The 21,681-nt window shown below is 46.2% G+C and overlaps 1 protein-coding gene across 1 annotated transcript in view; it reads right to left on the bottom strand.

The window, feature by feature from the left end:
• Positions 1–21,681, bottom strand: part of KIF26A (kinesin family member 26A) — a 215,559-nt gene that overhangs the window by 19,212 nt on the left and 174,666 nt on the right. The window contains 1 exon segment of the mRNA XM_048486723.1: positions 491–691. Within this exon segment, the coding sequence (XP_048342680.1) occupies positions 491–691 (201 nt within the window).

Below are 21,681 nucleotides of genomic sequence, written 5' to 3'. Positions count from 1 at the left end.
TCTATCTATCTATATCCAGATCTATATATATATATGTCTTTCAAAGCAAGTGAGAAGCAGAGGCGATTTGATACGATATATCTATACAACTTATATATCAATTTATCTCTTCTAGACATCCAAGCTTTATAAATGCTCTTTCCACACAGAGCCTTAGGAAGACATCTCAATTTGAACTGCTCTTCCAGCTCTGTGCGTACGTGCGCGTGTGCTGCTTTAAAGAACAGAAGGAGTTATAGGAGAAAGGATTCACTGAGTGGAATCATCTCCACTGATATTGCTTCTTAATTTCACATCTGGGCTAAATTAAAACAGCGTGAGACCTTGCGCGCTGACTATTAATTAGCATGTCTTCCCAGTAATTAAACCAACTAATTCAAAGTAAAAAAAATCCCCCCCCCCCCCGAAAGCTGCGAAGAATTCTCTTGCCAGATTTAACATGCCGTGGCAGCCACCCAAATTATTAGCTTCAGGTGTTTGGTTGTCCTACCTGGGAAGCATCTTGTGGGAACACCGCGTCAAAGGCAAATATCTTTGGAACGGCCACAACTCCTTTTCGGTGGCCCGCGTTGGAAGGGCCAATTGTAGACGGGTCATAAAGCGTGATCTGTTTCTTCCGCGGATCCACCTTGAGAAATGACATGGATTCCGACGTGTCGTGCGAGGGGCAAATCCTCACCATCACTTTCACCTGCATGTCATCAAAAACATAGAGAGATATATTTTTAAAAAATTAATCCCACAGGCAATTTTGAATATTGTTTCTTTCTTAATAGTCTGATTTATGGCCCAATCCTATGGGCAGGGAGGCAGATGGGTTGGTGAATGGGGCTGACATCAGGGGCACCCCAGCAAGTGGAAACGAGAGAGGCACCAGTGGCCGGGCACTTCTCAGCTTTGCGGGAGCAAAACTAGAGAGTAGCCTTTGCCGTGGAGGAATGCTGGTGTCCAATTAAATGCCAGCACAGATGGAGGGTGGGTGGGGTGTTCTTGGAGGTGGAGAGAAGGAGTTTAGGTTTATACCCCACCTTCCCCTCCTGTAAGGAGACTCAAGGAGGCCTACAAGCTCCTTTCCCTTCCTCTTCCCACAACAGGCACCTTGTGAGGTAGGCGGGGCTGAGTTATGAGAGAACTGTGACTAGCCCAAGGTCACCCAGCAGGAATGTAGGAGTGCGGGAACACATCTGGTTCACCAGATAAGCCTCCGCCATTCAGGTGGAGGAGTGGGGAATCAAACCCGGTTCTCCAGATTAGAATCCACCTGCTCTTAACCACCACACCACGCTGGCTCTCTGATGTTAGTTAGCTGATGGTAGTTGGCTTCAACCCAGGCTTTAGGGCCAAGAAAGCAGCCGCCCAGGTTCCACCTGGTGTAAGTCCATTTAGTCCTATGGTGTAAGTCCATTTAGTCCTATGGAGGGTTTTCAGGTGGCAGGGTGGTTTTTTTGTTTTTGTTTTTATTGCCTCCCTGCACTGTCTAAAAACCCTCTGGCAGTGCTGGAGCGGCAGTGACACTATCACCAGCTGTCACAGGCTTTGTATTGGGTGGTAAAACATAGAACTAGTTTGTCAAAGCATAACTATTACTTGATAAAGGTGTTAGAACAGTGATTCTCAACCTTCCTAATGCCGTGACCCTTTAATACAGTTCTTCATATTGTGGTGACCCCCGACTCTAACATTTATCCATTTTACAGATGGAGAACACTGATGCAGAGAGTCTTAGGTGACCCCTGTGAAAGGGTTGTTCGACCCCCAAAGGGGTTCCGACCCACAGGTTGAGAACCACTGTATTAGAGGAGGAGGAGGAGGAGGAGGAGGAGGAGGAGGAGGAGGAGGAGGAGAAGGAGAAGGAGAAGGAGAAGGAGAAGGAGAAGGAGAAGGAGAAGGAGAAGGAGAAGGAGAAGGAGAAGGAGAAGAAGAAGAAGAAGAAGAAGAAGAAGAAGAAGAAGAAGAAGAAGAAGAAGAAGAAGAAGAAGAAGAAGAAGAAGAAGAAGAAGAAGGAGAAGAAGAAGAAGAAGAAGAAGAAGAAGAAGAAGAAGAAGAAGAAGAAGAAGAAGAAGAAGAAGAAGAAGAAGAAGAAGAAGAAGAAGAAATAATAATAATACCCCTCTTGCGGTCTCTTCCAACTCTGTGATTCTATGATAGCTCACTGATGCTCAGAACTGTATGTTAGAAAAGATCTAGGATCTTCTCCTTACTGTCTTTTTAAAAATATTCTGTCATTATTGAAATTTTTTTAAAAAAATGAATAAAAAAGCAGGCACTGTGCAGGTGCCATTTTGCCCATGGAACTTAAGGGCACCGTGCTGAAATTTTCTGATTGTGGATCTATTTACTGTGAGGTCTACTTTAGGGTTACCAGCCTGCAAACAGGATGCGGAATTCTCCCAGAATGACAGCTGATCTCCAGTCTACAGAGATTTTTTTAAAAAACGCAGAAAAACTTCATTGCCAGGAATTCAGCGTCTTTCAAACCTGCCTGCTCCAGAAAGAGGCCCTTTTCTTCCAGCGTTCGGCTTTCTCCTCCTCCCCCTCCCCCTCCCCACACCACGTGCTGATATGAATATGAAAAGACAGTCCTAGAAAATAAGCGAACCTTAAAATAAAAGAAGCAGTTGCTTCAAAAGGGAAAAGTGTATTGTGGATGACACCTTCAAGGCCTCTTTCTCATAAAAGCTGCATGAAGCTACCGGCTGCCTCCGACCTTGACATATCGCCAAGGGGGCAAGAAAACAATCTTGCCTGTGCAAAAATACAGAGGAGAGGACTCCATTTTGCAGCAAAGACACCTGATCTGAAAGAATATACACCATTTACCAAATGTAACAATAAAATAGGACTTGCCTAGCCACTGGATAGTTGGGGTCGCTGCCCAAACATTGTGGAGGTCCCACTGGTTTTTCACAAGGACCTGAAGACAACGCCAGCATTTTACTCGTGTCCTCGAAACAGTAACTTGACTCTAAGAAAGGATGCCAGCTAAGCTTGGCTAGCAGAACCTGCAGATCATGGGATGGTTCACCCACCTTCCTCTCCTGTAAGGAGACTCAAGGAGGCTTACAAGCTCCTTTCCCTTCCTCTTGGGGTCATCTCATTCCTTATGATCAAGATTCAAGTCCAGTAGCCCCTTAAAGACCAACAAGATTTCTAGGATACAATAATTCGAGAGTCAGGGTTGACTTTGTCAGCTGTAACAAAGGAAATGTTGACTATGGAATGGTTATGCCTTGGAAATCTTATTTGTCTTTAAGGTTCTACTGGTCTCCAATCTTGCCCATAATCCTCTTTAACTGATCCCTAAGGTTGTGTTAGTTTGTTTCAGAAGAAAAAGAAGAGTTTGGATTTATACCTCGCCTTTCTCTTCTGTAAGGAGACACAAGGTGGCTTCCAAGGTCCTTTCCCTGCCTCTCCCCATAACAGACACCTTGTGAGGCAGGTAGGGCTGAGAGAGTTCTGAGAGAACTATGACTAGCTTAAGGTCCCCCAGCAGGAGTGCTGAATGTAGGAGTGCTGAAACACATCTGGTTCACCAGACAAGCCTCTGCCACTCGTGCGGAGGAGTGGGGAATCAAACCCAGTTCTCCAGATTAGAATCTACCTGCTCTTAACCACTACATCACGCTGGCTCTGTGCTGCATAGCCTCAGACGGTTTATGAACAGCCACTGTCTGAATCCAACGTGAATATGAACCAGAAACGCAAGTGTACATTCCAGGGTTCCAGGTACAACATTCTCATAAAAACAGTTGTGTTAACCTTTTTAAGTACATGCAGGCGAAACTACCTTCAGTCACACAGTGAAGATCTTTGTACTACAGGGGTAAAAGGGGCCTGCAGCAGCTAGGGCATCCAAAATTACTACACTGAGGAACCCTGGTATATCCATTCTCCATTGAAGTGCCATCAAAGAAGCAGAAGTACTAAAAAAATAAACCAGCCCATTCAATGGCTTTGCAGACAAAATATGTTGTTTGTGTCTTCCTTTCTCCTATGATGCCCTCTGGCCCCGTAGAGGGAGATGGGAGGCCAAGAGTTGGGGAGGATGAAAGCCAGCAAGGCCGGGAGGAAGAAGAGGAAGAGTTTGGAGATCAAAAGGCCGTCTCAAGAGGAAAACAGCACACATCACACACAATATAGAGGCCAGAGATGAAAGTCTCTCCATCACAATGCATTGCTGTAGGGATAAAGGTGCTTCTCTGGAGGCTACAACCTGCCCAGTGAATAAGAACAAGAGACAGCCCTGGACTTCAGCCCCTAAGACCATCACCATCCAGCGGAAGCGGAGAAACGAAAACGAACGTATCGATTGCTAAGTCAGCGGCACAACACTAGCAATTTTGAGGAGTAGAAAGGAGACGTGTCATCCTCCTGACACCGAGCCCCTAATTTTCATAATTCCGTCACATCTTTCTTTTCCTCTCCCCCCTCTCCCCCCATGCAAGTCAGCAACCTCAGTTATGCAAACCAATGACTGAACAAAGGGAGAGAAGGGAAATGCCGTACCTGCTGGGCATTCAAATGCCGTTACTCGCTTAACCATATGAAGGAATGTTTTACAGTTTGGACTCTCGTATATGGACCCCGGTCCACACACGCGCACAAGACACATGCCACAACAACAGTGAGAAACCTCAAGGAACAATGAGTGAAGTCTCTGAGGAGCGGGAATCCCTCCTCTTTGCAAACGGGTTGGATCATCACATGCAGACAAATCATGTGTCAGAGAGATCTCAGGGCCAGATCACTGAATCAAGGAGCAAGAATCAGCGCATGGCATAACTGTTCCCCCGGTAAAATCTCCCTGCCCATGGAAGGCCTAGTTTGTCAACAAGAGGGTTTTCCTCTACCATCTTTGGGGGGGCGGGGGGATCAGGAGCGGCCCTAATATCACCTTCTTTGAAATCTGGTTCCATTGGCTGGTATGAAATAACCCAAACAGGAAGTGGGCATTTATTAATGGAAGGATTTGGCTTTGAAATTCACAAACACCAAGACAACTTCAACAAGAAAGAAGAGACTCCGAGAATTAACAAAGCTTGGCTACCAGTACTTAAAAACACCAGAATTAAAGGCCAAGGGCATGCTAAATTCATGGACAATGGACTCCACCCAGACACAGGATTTGCATTCACCAATACTGCTGCTGCTGCTGCAGAGAATGAAATGTGACTACAAATGTAAATGGACTGATAACCCCACCCACAATACAGTGCACTCAACCACACCTTTGCAGAGCAAGTTCCACCCAAACACTTACTGATTGGCTCCCCACCCTGGATCATGGACAATATATATCCCACTAAACATTCTCTTCTCACTAGACACAGTGTGTAACAGACTTCTCTCTGTGATACACCTCTGAAGATGCCAGCCACAGATGCAGGCGAAATGTTAGGAACAAGATCTACCAGACCACAGCCACACAGCCTGGAAAACCCACAACAACCTGATTTGGCTCTGTTAACTTTATTGGCCAATGTGTATTCATGAGGTTGCACATACACCCACTTCATACACAACACAGAATCTTCTTCCCTGTGCCTTCTGCCCAAGTTGCTCCAATGTTAAACTGCCCGTGCATGGGTTTTTAATTGAATCATTTTATAATTTTAACTTTATTTTTAATTGCTGGAATGCTTTATTTTTTTATTTTTTTACATTTGCTGTCTAAAACAGGGTTACACCTTTCCATGACTTCAAAGAATACAACTCTGCTTAGGATTGCCCCAATATAACCCTCCTTCCTTCCCTTTTACCTTTTAAATCCACCTTTCCTCCAGGGTGCTGGTTCTCCCATCCCCATTTTATCCTGGATCAAGGGAACTCCAGCCCCTTCCGCACATGCAGAATAATGCGCTTTCAATCCACTTCCAATGCACTTTGCAGCTGTGCGGAACAGCCAAATCCCCTTGCAAACAATTTTGAAAGTGCATTATTTTACATGTGTGAAAGGGGCCTCAGTCAACTTCACAGCAAAGCAGGGATCTGAACGCAAATTTCCCCTCTCCAAGTATGACTCTCCAACCATTACCCTAGACTAGTTCTTATGCTGGGGTTCACTCCCTGGCGGGCAAAGCAGCATTTGAATGGGGATGAGCTGTATCATTGGCGACACGGAAACCCCGAACGACACAACTCACTTGGAGCAGAGACGCGCAAGGCGACGTTATCATAAAATGCAACGTGCCATCTGCGCGTTTCCCAAAACTTTAAAATCTGAAGAGAAACCATATGGTGACATTTTCAAAGGTTGTTTAAATTGGGAGCATTCTCTCGTTTTTTAGCACAAAGGAGATGAGAAATCGCACAGGTCTTTGGCTTCATCCTTTGTCCTCCTCTCCAACTAAATCAAAGCCCTTGGAAACTGCACGCTGAAGCCAAAGACCTATTATTATACTTCCCTGCAGAAGATAAGCACAGATCAGTCCTCACCTGACCCATTTGCTAGTCTCAACTTGCATGGCTGGTGATTCTCCAAGTTAAATACATACCGGTCAGATGTCTCAACCCTTTTGCTCTTACCAACTTGCATTTACAAGACAGACAGCGTGGTGTAGTGGTTAAGAGCAGGTGGACTCTAATCTGCAGAACCAGGCTTGATTCCCCATTCCTCCACCTGAGTGGTGGAGGCTTATCTGGTGAACCAGATGTGTTTCCACACTCCTACATTCCTGCTCGGTGATTTTGGACTAGTCACGGTTCTCTCAGAACTCTCTCAGCCCCACCTGCCTCACCAGGTGTCTGTTGTGAGGAGAAGAAGGGAAAGGAGTGTATAAGCCATCTTGAATCTCCATACAGGTGAGAAAGGCAGGGTATCAAGGTCAAGTGTTGCCTACTCTGACTGGTAGTTGCTCTCCAGAGTCTCAAATAGAGACCTTCCACATTACCTAATACCAGATCATTCTAACTGAAAATATGGTGGAATGCATCTGGGGCCTTCTACATGCAAAGCAAATGCTGGATCACTGAGCCGCAGCTCCTTCCATCCCACTGCAGGTTAGCAGTTAGCATGTTGAAGAAAATATCTAAGCGTGTGTGTGTGTGTGTTATGGACCATCAAGTCACTTCAGACTGATGGTGACCCTATGAATTAATGACCTCGAAAACATCCCATCATTAACCGTCTTGCTCAAAACTTGCAAACTGAAGGCGGTGGTTTCCTTCATTGAGAGCCAGCGTGGTGTAGTGGTTAAGAGCAGGTGGATTCTAATCTGGAAAACCGAGTTTGATTCCCCACTCCTCCACCTGAGTGGCAGAGGCTTATGTGGTGAACCAGATGTGTTTTTGCACTCCTACATTCCTGCTGGGTGACTCGGGCTAGTCGCAGTTCTCTTGGAACTCTCTCAGCCTCACCTACCTCACAAGGTGTCTGTTGTGGGGAGAGGAAGCTTGTAAGCCACCTTGAGACTCCTTACAGGGGTGAAAGGTGGGGTATCAATCCAAACTCCTCCTCCTCCTTTCCCCCTCTTCTTCAATCTGTTTTGAGTTGGGTCTTTCTCTTTTCGTGCTGCCTTCAACTTCTCCTCTCGTAACTTTTCCAGCATGCCTTGTCTTCTCAGGATATCTAAACGTAACTGTTCTGAGTCATGCTTGTTGAAATTTAACTCCCAAGTTGCCTGGGGCAGGAATCTGCATTATCTGAATTATGATTATTGACATTTCACAGCATGCCACACACATCGATGGGTTCTTAGTAATCAGGAATCTGCAACGATGCCCCTTTTCATTTTGTTGCTGATGTCCCTGATGTCTTTCATGCCATTTCCATGCCAATTAATACAATAACAATTTAATCAGGAGCATTTCTGTCCAATTGTACTAATGTGGTCGGGGGGGAGGCACAAAGGGGGGGGGAATCTAGGTCAGGAACTGAAATCCTTGAAATGAAATAAGAGCGTCCGCCAAATTTGGTAGTTCTCCAAATTAATAGGTCTATTTTCTTCTGTATTGCTATGGGACAGATCAAAATATGACAAGAAGCATTTGGTGCAGTCAGTGGCGTAGCGCCCAGGGGACAGGGGGTGTCTTGTCCCGGGCACGTGCTGCTGCGGGGGCGGGGCATGGGTAGGGCAGGGCGGGGCGGGGCGGGGGCATTCCAGAGCATTCCGGGGTGTGGCAGGGGCACAGGGCACACACGTGCCCCAGGCGCAGTTCCCTCTCGCTACGGTTCTGGGTACAGTGCTTCCGAGTATTCAAAGCACTTCATGTATATTAACTTGGGATGGGGTTATGTCACAGTGGCAGAATATCTACTGGCATGTGAAGGTCCCTGCCATCTTCTGGCATGCAGGATCAATCCCTGCCATCTCCAGTTAAAAGAACCAGACACCTGGGACCCTGACAGCAGCTGCCAGTCAGAGTGGGCAATATTGCCCTTGACAGACGAAGGGACAGATTCAGCAGGAGATAGCTTCAGATGCTTGAATCTTTTCTAGCAACCCCGTAAGGTTGGCCAATATGTTTATTCCCAACTGCAGAGGACAGGTTGAGACTGAGGCCCTTTCCGCACGGGCCAATAAACCCAGTATAACAACAGGATATAACCCGTTGTGCGCGAGAACTTCGCACGGTTCCCGCCCTTGTATTGGGTCTGCCCCAGTTTTTCCACCCCAACCCAGCGTAAACGAGAATTGCACTATTCTTTTTTAAAAGGCCGGGTTGGAGCCAGCACCGAGCAAATGGCCCGTTACTTATAGAATCATAGAATCATAGAGTTGGAAGAGACCACAAGGGCCATCAAGTCCAACCCCCTACAATGCAGGAACACACAATCAAAGCACACCTGACATATGCTGATCCAGCCTCTCTTTAAAAGCCTCCAAAGAAGGAGACTCCACCACTCTCCGAGGCAGTGAATTTCACTGTCAAACAGCCCTGACTCGGCCGCACCTGATTTGTTTTGCCCTCCACACCTCTCTCCTGCGTGGCCACACAGGACAGCATGGACGTCCAGAGACGTCTGTATAGCTGTGGGGGTGACTCATGGTTGGCTGCGTTGCTATGCGGCTAGGAGAGGCAAGTACAGTAACAACAAACACACCTTTGTGCGAAGGTGTGTTGGTCAGCCGCATTGGCTCTGGGGCCAGCTGCCCTAAGCCGTGCGAAGGGCCTGGGGCTGGATTGGGCTCATGTACCCCAGCTGCACCCGGCGTTTCTTGGCCTGCGCAAAGAGGACTTAAGAAAACATGGCCTGCCTAAAGCTACTCAGTGACATCACAGCAGAAGTTAAATTCAAACCCAGGACCAGATCCTTTCTTAGTCGCTGCTGTAAACTAGAAGAAGAAGAAGAAGAAGAAGAAGAAGAAGAAGAAGAAGAAGAAGAAGAAGAAGAAGAAGAAGAGGAGGAGGAGGAGGAGGAGGAGGAGGAGGAGGAGGAGGAGGAGGAGGAGGAGGAGTTTGGATTTATATCCCCCCTTTCTCTCCTGCAGGAGACTCAAAGGGGCTTACAATCACCCTGTGAGGTGGGTGGGGCTGAGAGAGCTCCGAAAAGTTGTGACTAGCCCAAGGTCACCCAGCTGGCGTGTGTGGGAGTGCACAGGCTAACCTGAATTCCCCAGATAAGCCTCCATAACTCAAGCAGCAGATCTGGGAATCAAACCCGGGTCCTCCAGATCAGAATGCACCTGCTCTTAGCCACTACGCCACTGCTGCTCCACGAAGGAACCGCTTAATTAGCTATCCATGTTGGCCTCAAGAAATCAAGCTTTGCTGTTTCCATTACAGCTAAATTTTAATTTCTGCAAATTATCCTACAACAAACCCACTGCAGCACAACCAAACATCCTCCCGGATGTTCGTCTTTATTCATGAAGCCGTCTGCGTTATGCAAATCGCGCACAACGATCGGGCTAATTAACAGCCTCTCTAATTCATGTGGGTTTTGTACACCGTAGGTTTAAAAGTAAACTGCCGAACTGCCCGGATCGAACGTTTCAGACACGGCCATGGGGTCTGCAAAAATGGCTATAGGAAATCCTATGACAATCCTGTTAGGATTTTTTTTTTACAAGAAGAAGAAGAAGAAAGAAGATAATTGCACATCCTGAAAACGCTTCAGGTGACAAGACTTCCATGTCAATCAATAAGTTGGAAAGTTTCGGGAAATGGGTGGGAAGGAGGTCAGGGGAGGACCTGCAAAGTGTTATCAGTGGTTGTTTATTTAAATGTCAACGCAAAGGAGAGATGAAAGATCCCAGGAATGTCTTTTTAATCTCATCTATCTGGCTGTCAACATACAGTAAGCGTCAGGGAGGGGGGAAAAAGGCTGTAGAAGCAAAATAGATGAAAAATACAACCACCCACAGGGAAGCTGGAACGACACTCCTCCCTGACATTTTAAGGGCAAATTAAAGGAATTAGTATCAACTCTGAGCAGAAAATAACAACAAAAAGGCACCCCCCCTTTTTTTTCTTCTTCAAGCACTCATTTATCATCCAGGGAAAACATTTAACAACAATCCCGTATAAAAAGGAAAAGAAAATAATGGAACCCACCTTGAACTACCTGTTCTTCCCTTAGCAGAGCAATGAAATAAAAAGAGGAAGAAATGCAGAAGAACTGGCAAGGGTCTAACAAAATGGACCAAATAGAATTCTACCTAACAATCCTGGGGCCCCTTCCGCACATGTAGAATAATGCACTTTCAATCCACTTCCACAATTGTTTGAAAGTGGATTTTGCTATTCCGCACAGTAAAAATCCAGCTGCAAAGTGCATTGAAAGTGGATTGAAAGAGCATCATTCTGCATGTGCGGAAGGGGCTCTAGTGTTTTCCAGAAACTGTCAGTACTAGATCTTGTGCAAATGGCAAGGTGAATAAGGATGCAGTAAGTTACACTTAGCCCCAGTGGCCAGCTCAGTCATTTCCTTGTGTTTCAACTCCCGCAAGTGGAATCATGACACTCAATCCAACCCATTGCACTGAATGCAAAGTCTATGGCTTCTTCCACACCAGTGTTTTGTTCTAGATTTCCAGAGAGTCCTAGAGAAATGCAATGTTTTCCTAGAAGTGATGCCACACTATCAGTCCAGCCAGAGGCGTACAGGGTCCAAATGGCACCTGGAGACAAGGCCTCCTCCAGGCACCCCACCCCTGCATGAACATATTTAGCAAAGGCTCATGGGTATGTTGTTGAAATGATCACCATAACTTAAAAACATAGTCCAAGGCACTAACCCATCCACACTTACTTTAATTCAGCTGGCAGCCGGCTGAAAAAGCAGCCTGCTGCAGCTAGGCTGTTTTGGCTCCCTGCTTTATCAGAGTTGTCTCCCCTGGGGCTGATTTTGCACCCCCACATGTGACCAGATGGCGTGCGCCCAGAGACATGGGTTACCTCATGTCCCCGGGCACATATGCCACTGGGCCCAGCAGCCCATTTTTAAAACTGTTCTCCCTTTGCCACTCTGAGCAGCAGCAGCAAACAAGAAGCAAGGAATCTCCTCCCCCCTGGGGACTGACTAGAGGGGCGCAGGTTTTACTAGAAAACCTATGAAGGGAGGGCTCCACTTTCAAAGTGTGTGCTCCAACCCAACCTGCCAATCTCTGGCTAACCTCTCCCGAAGACCACCTTCATTTATATCAGCTTTGCCTTAAAGTTCTAATTAAATCAACTTCGCCCTATCTTCAGGCATTCCCAGGCCTAGAACACTAAGCCAAGTGTCCAACATTAATTTTAAGAGTCCACCTTTGTATTTCCCAGGAAGACAAGGACCCTCCTTTCTCCAGGAAGCGTAAAGTCTCTTATCATGGCGAGAAGGACAATCTTACTTATAAATCAGATGCTCATTCCGAAGTCAGTGACCAGTACTTCTGAGCCTGCCGTGGCACTGCATACCATCTGCTTTCTACCCTGCTTCCTTGGATCCCAGAGCGGACACTAGACTCCAATTTTCTGTACCCCCCCCCTTTCAGGATAAGATAATTATAACCTTTCCCCACAAAATCCCAATCTATTCCAGACATGTCCACTCAAAACTATCTATATCCTAGGACTGTGTGATTTCTCTGTGTGCTTTGACCATTTGTGGGCTTGCATTTTTATTATTCCACTTTTCTTAAGAAACCTTGTTAAGTTTTTACATGGTTCTCCTGCGGATTTCTTTAGGAAACCCATCTCTGTAAAAGTAAGCTACAAAGATCTCAAGCTTACCCAGACACTTGTTAAGCAAGGTCTGCCCTTCGCTAATTCCCCACTCTAAAAGGGGCAGACCCCAGCATGTTGGGTAACACAAAAGAAGAGGGGAGCAACCCACTCCTGTCTTGTCTTCCTAGAATTCAAATCACCCCCGCCCCACCAAACAGGAGCATGGCACGACCCACATTCTAACCAAGGGGTTGTACCATTGTACCCTGTAGTTAGGGGCTTCGTTCAGAGCTGAAGTGTTGCATGGATTTAATTGCAACTGACAGATATATAGCTCTAGCAAAATTGGTTTGCTGTGGGTAGTTTTTCCACATCCTCCCCACGCTGCTTTTGATAGCATATGGCAAATTTGTATGCAAAAATTTCTTTGCTGGGAGAGATTCTCAGACTCTCATGGGAGACTCTGGAAGAAGTACTTCTATATCGTACTCTTTCGAAAAGGGCTTCTATTAAGAAAGGAATTGATTCCCCATTCCCCACAGGTGCGGGCAAAACAGTGTTATTTTTCCACATGGGCCCAGAACAAAAGAAAATATGTTTTTCTCTGCAATTTCCCCCCTTTTCGCTTCACCCATTAAATGCATTAACTGGAGCCTGTGCGTTTGTATGTTTATTAATCATTCATACAGGAAAAGGACCAAAATGTGATTTTTAAAAAATCATTCTCTCGTTCCACTTGATGACAACCCCACGAGGCAACAGAACCTTATTATTTGCATTTTACAGAAAGGCCCCACTGAGGCCTTCCTTCACGGCAAAGCCCCGGGGAGTTTGACCGGCCGCAGACCGGTGGTGGATGGAAGACTTCCCAGCAAGTTAAAATGATTGACACTGGAAGCAGCCTTCTAGTCATTAGGAAACAAATGGCGATAAAAGAGAACCAAAAAAACGTAAGTATCTATTTGTTATCCATCAACCACTATCATAAGGAGAAGTGATGGGGCATACAAGCAGCTTACAGGGGGAAGTAAATCACTTTAGAAGGACTTGGTTACAGCTTGGGGAAAGAACGGGGGGTGCGGGGGGGAAAGACACAGCCAAACAAGTGTCATTTTAAGAAATGATAAAAGGCTAAGCTCTTGATTTGCCAAGAATTCTGTTGGGCGATTTGAAGTTTTCTCTCAGAAACATACATATTCCGTCTGCAACTGTCTTAACGCAGACAGTCTGTCATTTCAGCATTGTTCAGAAAAAAATTGACAAGAGCTTAGGAAAAAGACAAGCATTTACAGTCACTCTGGTAAGTGGTGATGTATTACAAAGCAACTGTGGAATAGAACCTCAGGAAAAAAAATAACATTTTGCATGCAGGAAAAAGCTATTTATGATATTATGGGGTGGGAAGAGAAAGCACCCAGAAAAAAAAAGATTAGAACGCTGCAAGGCGGCCGATTGTATAAAGGATGTCTTTTTTAAAAAATACCGCAATCTGATAAATTATCTTAAGTAGCCCATTAATGTCAGAAATTGAGCATAATCTAACTTCTTTGGGTGGCAATATTAAATGGCTTTCTAACATCTTTCCCACTATTCCCGCATTAAATTTAATAACACCCAACGAGACTTCAAAAAAAAAAATATCAGACTGTACTTTTAAGCTGGATATTGCTAAAATGATTTGGGCTCGGAGGTTACTGGCACTCCTAGGAAGTGAGGGAAGCAATTTGCTGTGTAACTTTTATCAACAGCCACTATCAGTGCATTTACAAGCCGTGTGCATAGGGGAAGTCTGATAACAGAAATCACGCTGCGATCTCTTAGCCATGGAGGAACTGGGAACAGGCTATAAGCTTGTGAATGCTGGTCCCTTCCCACCAGTGGTGGTGGTGGAGGAGGAGGAGGAGGAGGAGGGAGGGAGGGAGGAGGGGGAGGGGGGAGGGGGAATAGTTTGGATTTATAGTCCACCTTTCTATCCTGTAAATTGGCTTACAAGCTCCTTTCCCTTCCTCTCCTCACAACAGACACCTTGTGAGGCAGGTGGGGCTGAGAGAGTTCCTGAGAGAACTGTGACTAGCCCAAGGTCACCCAGTAGGAATGTAGGAGTGCGGAAACACATCTGGTTCACCAAATAAGCCTCCGCCACTCAGGTGGAAGAGTGGGAAATTAAACCCGGTTCTCCAGATTAGAATCCACCTGCTCTTAACCACTACACCATGCTGGCTAAGAATTTGCCTTAGGTTTGCACATATATTTGCATGCACATTCACTATGGTTAACCTAACCAAGTTCACTATGAACCAGGGTTTGCCAACCTGCTTGAACTCCAGATATAGTTTAATATGAAAACTCTATGGAGATAAAATAGAAAACCCTTTACTTTGACCTGGATGGCCTAGGGTGGCAGTGGTGGCAAACCTTTGGCACTCCAGATGTTATGGACTACAATTCCCATCAGCCCCTGCCAGCACGGCCAATTGGAGTGTCAAAGGTTCGCCACCACTGCCCTAGGACCTAGGCTAGCCTGATCTCATCAAATCTGGGCAGAAAAGGACAAATATTTGTTTGGAACTCTGCGGAGGGTAAAGCCCTGACTCAGTTGTAGGGTATGATTTACATACAGAAGGGCCATTGGTTGTTTATTTATTTAGCACATTATTCTCCCACTTTTTCTCCAAGGGGCTCAGGTCAGAGTACGTTAGCCCCTCCATTTTAAAAACAGCCCCCTGAGGTACCTCAGGAAGGACCCCCTAGTGGGCCCCCCATGGAGTTTGTACAGCAAAATGAAAGTTTCAGCCTGGGTCTTCCCAAGTCCTATTTCAGCACTTGAACCATTTTACCGAGTTGGCTTTCACTGATAATCAGCATAGCCCATTAAAGGCCCTCAAGTAGTAGTAGTAGTAGTAGTAGTAGTAGTAGTAGTAGTAGTAGTAGTAGTAGTAGTAGTAGTAGTAGTAGTAGTAGTAGTAGTAGTAGTAGTGGAGGAGGAGGAGGAGGAGGAGGAGGAGCCTCCTCAAAGGGGCTTACAGTCTCCTTACCCTTCCCCCCTCACAACAAACACCCTGTGAGGTAGGTGGGGCTGAGAGAGCTCCGAGAAGCTGTGACTAGCCCAAGGTCACCCAGCTGGCATGTGTGGGAGTGTACAGGCTAATCTGAATCTTAACCTCCTACGCCACTATGCTATACTATTTTATTATATTATACTATAATTTTAAATTATTTGCATGATTTTCACAATTGAATTGGTTGGCCCTGTATGTGAATTTACAGCCAAAGTGAGGGGCGGTAGAGCAGTGGTAGGGGATGGTGTCATGGCAGCTCACCCCCACACCGTCTCCAGTGGGATTTCAGGCAGTATGTGAAGGGGGAAAAGAAGACAACCCCCCCCCCCCCGACCGCCTGAAAAATCCCACAGAGAAGATTGACTTATGCCACACATTTCGGTGTTGTAAATCAACTGCCATTGCGTGTGTGTGGAGGTGGGGGACAGTCCTGGACTGAAAGTCCTTTAGGAAGCTGACTAAAGTTGGCTTCACTCCCAGAATGCCCCCTCCCCGGAACACCATTGTGGTTTCCTGAGGCACAGGAACGATGGTGGGCCACTGCGAGTAGCAGAGAGCTGGACTAGATGGACTCTGGTCTGATCCAGCTGGCTTGTTCTTATGTTCTTATGTTGGTATGAAATTCCACTTCCTGGTTCTTGTGCTGCAATGCCTTGCCGCCAGGGTAAGTAATTCTGCGCTGGGATCCATGCCACTTTGCACGGCGCTGGTGGCACCAGTGCTGGTGAAGTTGTTGTGCCGCTTCCAGTGAGGTTTCAGCCTCCCTCTTCCTTCGGATTGCACAGTATCTCCTGACCTTTTGGGTACTTAGGGTTGTTTTAGGGTTAAGTTTTTCCCGTCTCTTTTGTTCGTCTGTCTGTCCATCCATGTTCAGAGGCAGCAAACCTCTGAATAGCGGTGCCTACTCCACTTCAACGGTGACTGCAGGGATTGCCTGCTTTTACATCCTTATCTCGTACCTTATCCACTTTATGCCTTGTTTATACTGAATTAAGCCATTGTTTGCTCTCATTGTTTCCTCATTCTGCAATCCAAATCTTGCTGCGCTCTTCATTGGATCCTTTATGCTGCTGCATTGCCTTTATCTCCTGAAATCTGCCTGGAGTCTTGGCAAGGAAGTTGAGCCATAAATAAATAAAGATTCTCTGTTGGGAATTCGCTGCCACCATGAATGCAGAAGCATTCAAAGCGGCAGTGCAGAATCTGCCCTGGGGAGTTCCCTGTGTATTTTCTTAGAGATGCCCTGGCAGTCGCCAATTCTTTGCCTCCCCATCAACACCACTGGGAAGCTTTTGGCTACCTTTTTAAAATTTAGGCCCGCAAAAAATACTGTGGTGGAGCAACAGAAAGGATGGCAGGCTCAAGGGAAAGCAGGAAGGAAAATAACTGCTGGGGTTGCAGTCTTTCAGGCAAGACTGTAGAAAAAGGGGTTGGGAAAGAAACAGTGAAAAACTTGGACATATAAAGTTTCAGGAGAACACTGTGGAGATGCTCTGAAAAACATCCCTTTGCTTTGGAAGTCAAGCTGTGTGGATCCAGCGAGGAGGAGGAGGAGGAGGAGGAGTTGTTTTTAACAACTTTTGTTGTTTTAATTTCTATTCATTTAAAGTAATTGCTGCTATTAGATTTTAATGGGGTTAAGTTATATTTTGTATTTGTACTTATTTGCTGTCATTGTGAACAGCCATATTGTGAGCCGCCTCGAGCCCTTTGGGGGTGAGGTGGCCTATAAATCGAATGAATGAATGAATGAATAAATGAATGAATAAATGAATAAATGAATAAATGAATAAATGAATAGAGGAGGAGAATTTATAACCCACCTTTCTTTCCTGTAAGAAGACTCAAGGTGGCTTACAAGCTCCTTTCCCTTCCTCTCCCCACAACAGACACCTTGTGAGGTAGGTGGGGCTGAGAGAGTTCCGAAGAACTGTGACTAGCCCAAGGTCACCCAGCAGGAATGTAGGAGTGAGGAAACACATCTGGTTCACCAGATAAGCCTCCGCCACTCAGGTGGAGGAGTGGGGAATCAAACCCCTTTCTCCAGATTAGAATCCACCTGCTCTTAACCACTACACCACGCTGAGACCAATACTTGTTCCCTTGCTGGGTTTGATGTGCTCCTATTCGCTGCAGTAATAGTTAGCTGGAACCTTATTTTCCATGATAGAGATAAGAATGGTTGCTTTGCAGTGATTTCCATTTTCACTTATGTTTCCCTCTTTTGCAACCGAGGGCAGGGCTGATCCTGGAGCAAATATGGAATCTTAGCTGGGTTCTGCGCTGCCCTGACCTGCCCACAAGCCGATCCAAATTTTCCCCCTGGTCCGGCAGAGTCCTGCTAGGGTTGTGGTGGCGGAATGTACCAACAACACAACAAGATTGCTGAACTGCTGTAGATCCCCCTACTGTAGATTCCCCTGTGTTTGGGTTCTTCCAGCACAAAGAGTTCTAGAACAATTCTGGCCTGCAGGCTAAGCTGAGGATAAAATTGTTTAGCTCCTTCCATCAATGGCAGAATGTTCTGCCATAAAAACTCTGTAATTCAAAACACACCTGCAAAAAAGGCCAGTCAGGGCTGGGGTGGTGGTGAATTCTTTGGTTTGAGGGCACAACCTCAACACATGTTCTTCTTTATCAAAGTAGGCATCCATTGATTAGATTACTGTCATCCATCAGATACTTTTTCCTCCTGTTGTGAAATAGTGTCTTTTTTTAAAAATCCAATAAAAGAAGTATGAGAACTAAAGGAACATATTACAACTTGCAAGATTTTTCCCCCCCAGTGTATTTATCTTTAAATTACTTTGTCAGATGAAAGCTCGCTCTGTGATTGAGCTGGAGAAAGGTTACTGCTTTAAACTTCAGAACGGGGAACATACCCGGAGAGCTGAAAATGGAGCATACTGTGATGGCAGCATTTTAAACAGAGGAATCAAAGAAGGGGTTGGATCCTCATGCATCAGTGGAAGGCGCTGACTCTCCCAAATGTTTCCCGCATCCCTTTCTCCAGCCATTGGTCTTTTCTGATCTGGGAAAGTTTCTTCCTGGAGTCATGGGATCTGCATGGTCTAATAGCCATATGGACCAAGTCGTTACCATGGGCAGAAGGAGCAGAAAATTAACTCTTCAGTCTGTTCAACTCCATGGAAAGTAGGAAAGTTGATTGAGCCTCTATTTTCCTCCCCACTGGAGCTGCCTGGCCCAGGAGGCTTATTAGACCATGTAGTTCCCATGACTGTGGAATGTGTTTATTTTACAGCTTATTGTCATCCAAAAAGCAGCAGTGGAGTAGGAGGTTAAGAGCTCGTGTATCTAATCTGGAGGAACCGGGTTTGATTCCCAGCTCTGCCGCCTGAGCTGTGGAGGCTTTTCTGGGGAATTCAGATTAGCCTTTGCATTCCCAACACACGCCAGCTGGGTGACCTTGGGCTAGTCACAGCTTCTTGGAGCTCTCTCAGCCCCACCCACCTCACAGGGTGTTTGTTGTGAGGGGGGAAGGGCAAGGAGATTGTAAGCCCCTTTGAGTCTCCTGCAGGAGAGAAAGGGGGGGTATAAATCCAAACTCCTCCTCCTCCTCCTCTTCTTCTTCTTCTTCTACTACTACTACTACTACTACTACTATAGTAGTAGTAGTAGTTCAGTACAGTATGTGCATATAGCCAGCTAGAACAACAACCCAAATGGAGCCCTTAATTATAATTGTGTATGAGTATGTAATGTAGGCTATTAGAGGCCCTATCTATGCAGTTGCTTTTTAGTCTTGACTTTCTGGTTCCCTTAATTCACCCTGGCTAGAAACCACTGATAGATTTATCCTCTATGAATCTGTATAATTCCCTTCTGAAGCCTGTGGCCGTCGCTACATCCTCGGATTGTGAATTCCACGTTTTGATCGCTCGCTGCATAAAGAAGCGTTTTCTTCCGTCCGTCTGAATCTACCGCCCCTTAGCTTCTGCTAAGCCACCTGAACCAGAAGCTGGCGAGACGTTTATTTCTCCTTTTCAAACGTATGGAAAGGAGCCAACGTCAGCCGTCTCGCGTGGTCTCCGGAATCCTAAGATGCCATCAAAGAGGATCTGTGTCCTCCGCACATTTTGGCCTGGGCTGAACTATCTTCTCCTGTTTGATCACCCAGAATGCGATGCAGAATATCAATGGAATTAAAGCGGCCTGACCTTGACACTAATTTGCATGATCACTCCTTGGGGATTTGCTTTAAGCTCGCTTTCCTAGGTGCTTTCGTACTTCCCTGAAATGGAAATTGGCAGGCACCTGTATAATTAAGTATTCAAAAGCTGCTTTGCATGCTTTCCAGATGCTGGAAGTATGAATTAAATGTTCAAGATTTTTCAGCTGCAAAAAACCTAATGCCTGAAAGAGACTTTGCTCCCCCAGCCTGAATATTCTTAGCACTAAATTCCATGTTGTATTTATAGGACCCAGGAATGCTCATACAAGCAGCGCTTAATACACACAGCATGAGATCACCATATCCAACATCCCCTGGTCTAACCCACAGACCTTACTTTTAACCATTTAAAGGTTTGATCCATTTAAAGGAGCAGCAGTGGCATAGTGGTTAAGAGCAGGGGTACTCTACTCTGGAGGAACGGGGTTTGATTCCCTGCTCTGCCACCTGAACTGTGGAGGCATATCTGGGGAATTCAGATTAGCCTGTGCACTCCAACACACGCCAGCTGGGCGATCTTGGCCTAGTCACAAACCAGCAGGGCTTTCAAGGCAAGAGACTGGCAGAGGTGGTTTGCTATGTAGTGGTTAAGAGCAGGTGGATTCTAATCTGGGGAAACGAGTTTGATTCCCCACTCCTCCACCTGAGTGGCAGAGACTTATCTGGTGAACCAGATGTGTTTCTGCACTCCTACACTCCTGCTGTGCAACCTTGGGCAGTTCTTCGGAACTCTCTCATCCCCGCCTACCTCACAAGGTGTTTGTTGTGGGGAGAGGAAGGGAAAGGAGCTTGTAAGCCACCTTGAGTCACTATCCCCCGGGATGAGGTGTATGTTGCTCTGGGTCAGGTTTGCCCGGGATCCTGCCAAGTAGGTATGTGGTGAAAGTTCCTTGCTGCAATTTAGATTCTCAGGTGTGCAGGATGCTAATCTGGACTGGAAGGCTGTATACAAAAAGAGGTGGTTTCAGCCTCCCACCCCTGCACTGTTTTCCTAACCTGAAACTGCCCTGAGTTGTCATTTGCCCCAGTGGGGAAACTTACGTGCAGGTCACTAATACATGAAAAATCTACCAGTACTCACAGGACAATTGCCCAAGGCCTACTCTGCCCTGCCCTTATACCACTCTGGTGCAAAAGTTGCACCAGAAGAGTTGCCTAGCCCAATTGTCTTTAAGAACATAAGAACAAGCCAGTTGGATCAGACCAGAGTCCATCTAGTCCAGCTCTCTGCTACTCCCAGTGGCCCACCAGGTGCCTTTGGGAGCTCACTTGCAGGGTGTGAAAGCAATGGCCTTCTGCGGCTGTTGCTCCCGAGCACCTGGACTGTTAAGGCATTTGCAGTCTCAGATCAAAGAGGATCAAGATTGGTAGCCATAGATCGACTTCTCCTCCATTAATCTGTCCAAGCCCCTTTTAAAGCTATCCAGGTCAGTGGCCATCACCACCACCTGTGGCAGCATATTCCAAACACCAATCACACGTTGCGTGAAGAAGTGTTTCCTTTTATTAGTCCTAATTCTTCCCCCCAGCATTTCCAATGGATGCCCCCTGGTTCTAGTATTGTGAGAAAGAGAGAAAAATTTCTCTCTGTCAACATTTTCTACCCCATGCATAATTTTATAGACTTCAATCATATCCCCCCTCAGACGTCTCCTCTCCAAACTAAAGAGTCCCAAACGCTGCAGCCTCTCCTCATAAGGAAGGTGCTCCAGTCCCTCAATCATCCTCGTTGCCCTTCTCTGCACTTTTTCTATCTCTTCAATACCCTATCTCTTTATTGGACTGTAAGTGAATACCTGTTCTCCTTCAGTCTCACCACCATCTTAGGGTAAGGTATTAGTTTCCTCCAGAAATTGCCTCACTGGCACTCAGCTTTTGGGAGTGAACAGCCTCTCTCCCTGAACAGGGCCATATGTGCTCTCTGCCAAGAGGTCTACCTTTCCAAAAGCTATTCCTATTGGTACCTGTTTTCCCTCCATTTCCCCCAGTCCTATGCTGAGGATTGTAGGATATCTGGAAAACATAACTCTGCAGGGAAACGGGCAGGTAGAACTGAGGTGGAATGCTTCCGTGAGACCTTTAGGCCCCAGATCATAACAAGTCCAAGGCCCCAGATCATAACAAGTCCAAGGCCCCAGATCATAACAAGTTCAAGGCCCCAGATCATAACAAGTTCAAGGCCCCAGATCATAACAAGTCCAAGGCCCCAGATCATAACAAGTCCAAGGCCCCAGATCATAACAGATATTTGAGAGATCTGAGACTGCCTAACTCCAGGCCTCAGAGTCTTCATCAGACACTGAAAATAACAGAGGGGTAAAATGCCTGCCCCTCTGGTGG

This window comes from Sphaerodactylus townsendi, linkage group LG02 (genome assembly GCF_021028975.2).
Source record: "Sphaerodactylus townsendi isolate TG3544 linkage group LG02, MPM_Stown_v2.3, whole genome shotgun sequence".
NCBI classification, from domain to species: domain Eukaryota; kingdom Metazoa; phylum Chordata; class Lepidosauria; order Squamata; family Sphaerodactylidae; genus Sphaerodactylus; species Sphaerodactylus townsendi.
The sequence above is the reverse complement of the archived record's forward strand: the minus strand, read 5'-3'. Positions and strand labels throughout refer to the sequence as shown.